Source organism: Falco rusticolus, chromosome 5, assembly GCF_015220075.1.
Source record: "Falco rusticolus isolate bFalRus1 chromosome 5, bFalRus1.pri, whole genome shotgun sequence".
In the NCBI taxonomy this organism is placed as follows: Eukaryota; Metazoa; Chordata; class Aves; order Falconiformes; family Falconidae; genus Falco; species Falco rusticolus.
The window spans coordinates 65,399,477-65,405,854 of NC_051191.1; the positions used below are offsets into that span (position 1 = coordinate 65,399,477).

General features: G+C 41.7%; 1 protein-coding gene across 1 annotated transcript in view; it reads left to right on the plus strand.

Moving 5' to 3' along the window:
• The window catches only part of FAM180A (family with sequence similarity 180 member A), a 28,344-nt gene extending 22,126 nt beyond the window's left edge, over positions 1-6,218 (plus strand). The window contains exons 2-3 of the mRNA XM_037390452.1: positions 2,257-2,357; positions 3,325-6,218. Coding sequence (XP_037246349.1) covers positions 2,257-2,357; positions 3,325-3,666 — 443 coding nt within the window. The 3' untranslated portion in view covers positions 3,667-6,218. The remainder of the gene's footprint in view (positions 1-2,256; positions 2,358-3,324) is intronic.
• The last annotated feature ends 160 nt before the right edge of the window (positions 6,219-6,378 follow it).

Genomic DNA, 6,378 nt, shown 5'->3' on the forward strand with positions numbered 1-6,378 from the left:
ATCTCCAGTGTATCTCAGCAAAGCTCTGAGCGAGAGAGGTGAACATCAGTGATGGAGCAACAACAGAAAATGGGTATAGCCCCAGTTGCCAGTGGTCAGCTAGGCAAACACTCCCACAGAGCAGAATCTGAAGGCAGCATGTGACTTTTCCCAAATTCATCACCTCCTCAGCTGGGCCAGACAAAATGCTTGGGCGGTAAAGGCATCACGCTGCAGAAAGGCTACTGCAGAAACCAAGTCCTTTTCAACATCTGTGTTCTTTTACTTGGTGCATTCATTCCCTCAGGCTTTTAGTCACATAACCTGCAGGTACTATTCTATTATTTAAACAAGTTTTAATCTAAACTCACATGGATCCAATAGGAAGCTCTGCAGGTGTCTTACCAAAATGCCTGAAGCCCATTCCTGCAGGATACATTTACAGTTAGTAGTATCCAGCTGCAGTATGTTTATTGCAATTTAACAAACTGTTTTACCTATTGTATATTCCCTAGCTAATTCAAGGCCAAAACACACGTTGCTGGGTCAGGCGTGAATTACTTCATACCTAGTATTATCCCAATTAATTTTCCTTATGCTAGATAGTAAAGGTCGTAATTAACACAATCTCTGAGGGTCTGGTTTCTTTCTCCTTGCATTACTAGAACTTAAATATCATTAACAAGTCAAACTTTAACAAAGTCAACAGCTGGCAATGGCCCAGGAAACAGGACTGCATTTAGGCTTCAGAGTCTAGAAGCAATTGCATATTTGTGATCTGCTTGGGTAATCAAAGAGGCAAATTGTCTGAGGAACCATATAGTCAGGGAGCAGGGACAACTTTTCCATAAAATAATTACAGTGGCTCCAACTTTCATTGCATGCCCAGCAGAGAGAGCTTTAAATGACATTCAGGTTTTCTACAGGCAGCATGCAAAATCCATCACAAGAACTTTGGCAAAACAAGACAAAATTGATCTAGTAAAAATATTTAATGGAAAAAAATCTGGTACAGAGAAGGTGGGATTAAACTTTTCAGAAATTCAGAGTAAGCTGTATGTTCCATTAAATGTTACTCAATTGCAGAACTTCAAATTTTGGAGGAGGGATCATAATACCACTCAAAAGGTGTTTTCTTCATTTTTTTTTAACTGGTTTCCAAATTTGTCTATTGGTAAACAACAGTTAAAGTTGAGAAGTTAAGTTTATGAGGAACATAAGCACAGCTTTGAAAAACCCTTCCTGTTCCTGAATGTTAGAAAAAATCCAACAAATCCAAACTATGGTTACCTAAACATCAACATCTAAAACATATACACTTAACATTAAAAAACCCCAGAGTTTTCCCCCTCTGCTCTGAAAGGAACTTACACCTTTTAATAGTACTTAGTTACCTGGTTAGTAATCTAGTTAGCAACTCAAAGCATTTAGGTGGTCTGTAATGTAGCATCAGATGTTTTCTATACTCTGGACTGTACAGGCCATTGATTCCACAAACGGTCTACTTCACTGGGGTGCTGAGTTCGGGGGCTATACGTATGTTTTCTGTCTCATTTCCCTGAGACAATATCTGTATTACATTTCACAGTGGTGAATAAAGACCCGATCATAGCAGACTTTGTTGTTTCTAGGTGTAACACTGTGAAGTATTAACATCATAACAAATTTTGATTCACCTCATTGAACGTAGCTGTCTTGTCTAAGCTCGTAACAGGCTCAGTGAATAGACACAGACATCTCCAAAGGGTGAGTCACTCTTCCAGACATATATGCCCAGGACAGATGAGATTACCTACTCTCTGTAGGAGTTGTCTCAATCAGCTAAGGAGATCAACTGTTAGACAGCTGAAACCAGGAGAAATGTAGTCTTAGAAGTGTGACAGTGGGAGAATGGCCTGAATAAAGTGGGCTTTCTTGAGGGTTGCTGTTGATTCCCCCTTGCAGAGCATGAAATGAAAATACATGTTTTGAGAAGAAGAAGGAATATTTCAGGCAATGTTGATGTGATGGTTATCATTATTATTCCTTACACCGCGGCTGCACCTCAGACTAGGCCTGGATTATAAACCGCTCTGTGTTAGCCACTGTATACAGGACAAACAGTTAACCTCCATCCCTAGTAGATTATTGTCTAAGCAGTCCATGCTACACAGTTGTACTGCACTGTAAATCTTTCCAACAGGCTGTAATTTTGTTGAATCTACTATTGAAAAGTGCTTCCTCTTTTCAGTGTTTGCTACTCTATGGAATTTCTCTTTTCCCATTATTATTTTCCAGCTATGCTTTTCCCAGCTGCTCAGCGATTCAAGAGGTCTTCAGCTGGCTTCCTTAACCCAGTGCTACAAAACTCGCTGGAAGATGTGGTCCTGCTTTATGAGGTTCGGTATATGGGAGCAGATGGTACCTTAAGCCCTAACCAAGACTGTGGTGACTGTCCATATGGGGGTTATCCACCTTCATGACACTTTCCCTCATCCCAGCAATAAAACCAGTGCTGGCTATGTAATAGCTCAGCAGAAGGCAGGGAACAGACATATATATGACAAACTTGGCTCTTTCAACACTTAAGCAGGCAGCAGTTGCCTGCAGTACCTCAAATGTGGGTTGTAGCTCAATCTTATCCAGAAGAGTTACGTACTAACAACACAATGCGTTTAAATTCTTTGGTCTAAGTCTCAGTCCCAAATTATTTGTTCAGATCATTAAAGGCACAAGTATCAGTCATTGCAAAGTAGTCCCAAGGGCATGACTGTTTCACTTCAAAATGATTCAGGTCCCCACTTTCACAGCAGTGGAGACTGCAGATATAATGCATAGTCTGGAACAGTGTCATACAGTTAGCTAAGGGAGAGTTGCCCACCTGAAGAAGGTATACGGGTCAAATCTATCTATCCCACACCCTGAGAAACTGGGATTGGATGTCCAAACAGGGGAGACAGGCTGGGAAGCCACTGCTGTGGTCTGTCACACAGAGCTAGGCCACTACTGCTATCCCTGGCAGGGTAAAGAGCTTTTCCCAGCTGTGCTGCTGCCTGTACCTCTCTAATTCCCATGTGGCACCAGCAGCAACCCATGCCTGTTTTGGACAACACAAGGCTACCTGCTTTTTCCTTTTCCTCTCTCCTTTCCCCATAGCCTGTCTCTAAGTTTCCCAGGTGGGTAATACAGGAGTCTGAAGTTCACATAGAGCCTTTCTGGTCTGCCTCACTCCAGCCAGTGCAATGAGAATTTTGTCTCCATTTGACCTAAAATAAAGACCTATGGACATGTTGATAATTCACATTTACTTTGCCTAGATTCTCTTGGAAAAGATAAATAGCTTTCTGTGTTCTGATTTTGTACCAGTTTCTTTTAGCTGAGCTTGACATTGACAAAGGTCAGAGGATCTCCATCAAAGATGAGGAGCTTGCTTCACTGAGGAAGGCTGCTGAGTTTGACACCATCTGCAATGAGATTATTCCCAAGAGCATCACAGAGATCCGCAGGCTGAGTAGCAGGCTGTCTTCCTACCCAAGGGTCCTCAAGAAAGAAGACTTTGAAAGGACAGTGCTGACCATGGTCTATACAGCCTACAGGGCTGCTCAGTCCCAGGGGCACCAGAAAGACGCTTGGGCTGAATCCTTTGTCAATCTTTACAAAGCGCTGAAGCACGACTTGATGTTCCCATACAACAAAGAGCCATCATAGTGGGAGACTTGATGCAACGACAACTCAGCCACCTCTTCTGGTTGATAAGGGACACGTAGCACGTCCACCACTTTATTCTATAAAGAGTTTTAATAGCCTGCTTCAAAAGATTATTTGTTTTCTAGCTCCCTCTTGTGGAATCCACTTTATAGTTCCATGTTAAATGGGAAAAAATGTTGTCTTGGGAATTCAATTTTTGTGCTCACTTGGAGGCACATTCTGTGACAGGCAAAGTAGGGAGTCCGGTGTACATGCCAGACAGATATGCCCTTGTGTCATCTTGTGGGTTTCCTATAAGCAATACATAAGTATACTATCCTTGTGCTCACGTACCTAAGTGTATGTGCTGGAGAATGCTGCTTTCCTAGCTGGGGAAACAAGTTCATATTTTGGTTGGCCAGTAAAAGAATATTATACAGAAATGCAAAAGTCCTCTATAAGTAGAAGAGGTTTCATAACTTTCAGTCTTCAGAAATTATGCCACTTATTATTCATTCCAAGTATTCTTGTAAATAAGCACTGTCTGATTCACTTCATTTGGCTGAGCCAGTTTTTAATGGCAATAACATCTGCAGAAGACAAAGGGCATTGTGAACACCAGCAGTAAACAATGCCTGTGAACATATTGCCTGCTTCATAGAGCCACCCTCCCAAACAGTCTGCAATGATTCTTTCATTATTTGCATGACCGTGTTTCTGCTCCTTGTCTTTTGACAGGAACATGGATTTGTTCTCAGTGAAGTCAAAGGCAAGACAAAGACCCTGTTTAATTTAATGATGACCCATTTTTCCTGGTTCTATCACTTGAACTAGTAGGTCACCTAAACCCATACTTCAGAATCCCCTGAGGCAAGGGAGGAAGGTGCATTAAAACATAACTGGTGCTGAATTTAGCAGTGTGGCTCATTTTTGATAGCAAACTATATATCCACTTGTGTGTATGTGTGTGTGTGTTCATGTATGCGTGTGCACTTAAGTGCTGAGTACATGGAAGAATCCTAAACTGTTCAGTCAGGAAAAAATTGCATCCAACCACTTAGCAGAAAAGGCCATTCACCAATCCAGTTGTGGGAATTATGAATTTTGGAGCAGCGGAAAAGCAGTACTTGTTTACAGCAAAAATTGTTTGTAGAAATAGTGCAACTGATTATTATAAACTGGAAAAAAATCACGGACAGAAGACGGAGATAAAAAGGAGATATATATATCTTGTCAGATAGCTGACTAGCAATGAGAGATCCAAACTATTCTAAAGCATTTTCCTCTATTTTTTGTGAAAAAATTATATGAACTCTGTTTCTCTATTGTAATTAGAGGTGCTTCTACTTCCAAAGCACAGAAAAACATCTGAACATTTATTTCACCTTTCATACCAACACTATCTCTCTACTTGCATCATATCTTAAGGATACAGGCCCAAATCACAAATCCCTGAAGGTGTAAAAGTGAACTGAGGGTTCCAACCCTGTTTCTGAATCGTGATTAATTTCTTTTGCATCACTTGAGCAAAAGGAATGAACTCTTCAGTGTCCCTTAACAGGGATACCCCAAGGACTGGACCTGAAAAAATTGATCCAGCACCACCTTGTTGCAGCAAACAGCAAATAGTGCAAGCAGTCAGAGTGCACTGGGTTTGGCAATCACCTGTGGGAATGTGGGAAGACAGCAGCTTTAGGGGCAGGCTGACAATGGCATAAGCAGCTGGGCAAAGGGCCTATAAAAGACACAGACAGCCCTGTTTCACCCAGCAGCTTCTGTATGTGTATGCATGAGCATGCATGTTTGCATTGAGACGCACATATGTGTAGGTGCACTTTTAAACCTGAAGATGTTTCTTGGCCATCTTCAAAGACTGGCCGGCATACGGCAAATGAAACTGAGAAGCTCAGCCACAAAGCTATGAGCCACAAGTACCTCTGTCTCCTCTATGTGCACACACAGCTCAGCACCCACAAATCAGCCTTGCGCTTTAAGCTTTCAGCATCAACACTGATGATCTGTTTGTGTTTTCTTCTTACGCCATGCTTCACAAACACATGGAGGGGAAACGCCATGGACTGCACTTCTGCCTTTCCAGCTCTCCTTGGCTCCCTGAAGCAGCACTTGCTGGAATAGTCTGGAACCCGGGCAATTCATAAATCCCTTACAGCCAGTGATGCCAAATCTGCAAAAATAACCAGAGAGCACCAAAGCAAGTATTGTTAGCAGTCACCATCCAGAGAAATGCCTCCTAGTCACACTCCTCACCCCACAACAGGACTGTTTAGCAGGCAGAGTTTACTAATCATAAGTATCCCATGGAAAATAATTACCGATAATTCTGAATATTGGATCATCCCCTATGGCATATATACCTTACTGTACCTTACAAATTGGTAATAGAAACGTTTATCTCCTCAGCAGAAGATAGTTTTTCTGAGTTTGTTTCCCTCCTCCCATTACTGTGTGTAGTGTAGGAAAAAGATCTATTCCTTGGGAATGTGCTCGGACTGCCCAGGTTAATTTAACTGAGACGATCAATGTAATAATAAAAATATTCTACATAAAACTAATTGTTTTTGTATTGTGTTGATTTCAGCAGTAGATTTACTATTTAACAGCTTGTAGCTTGAGTAATTGGTTACCTCAGCCTGCAAAACTCTTCATGGGAGCAACAGTACAGGAGAGAATAGGGAACAGACCTTCCCTCTGATGGGCAGGAGGAGGTAATAA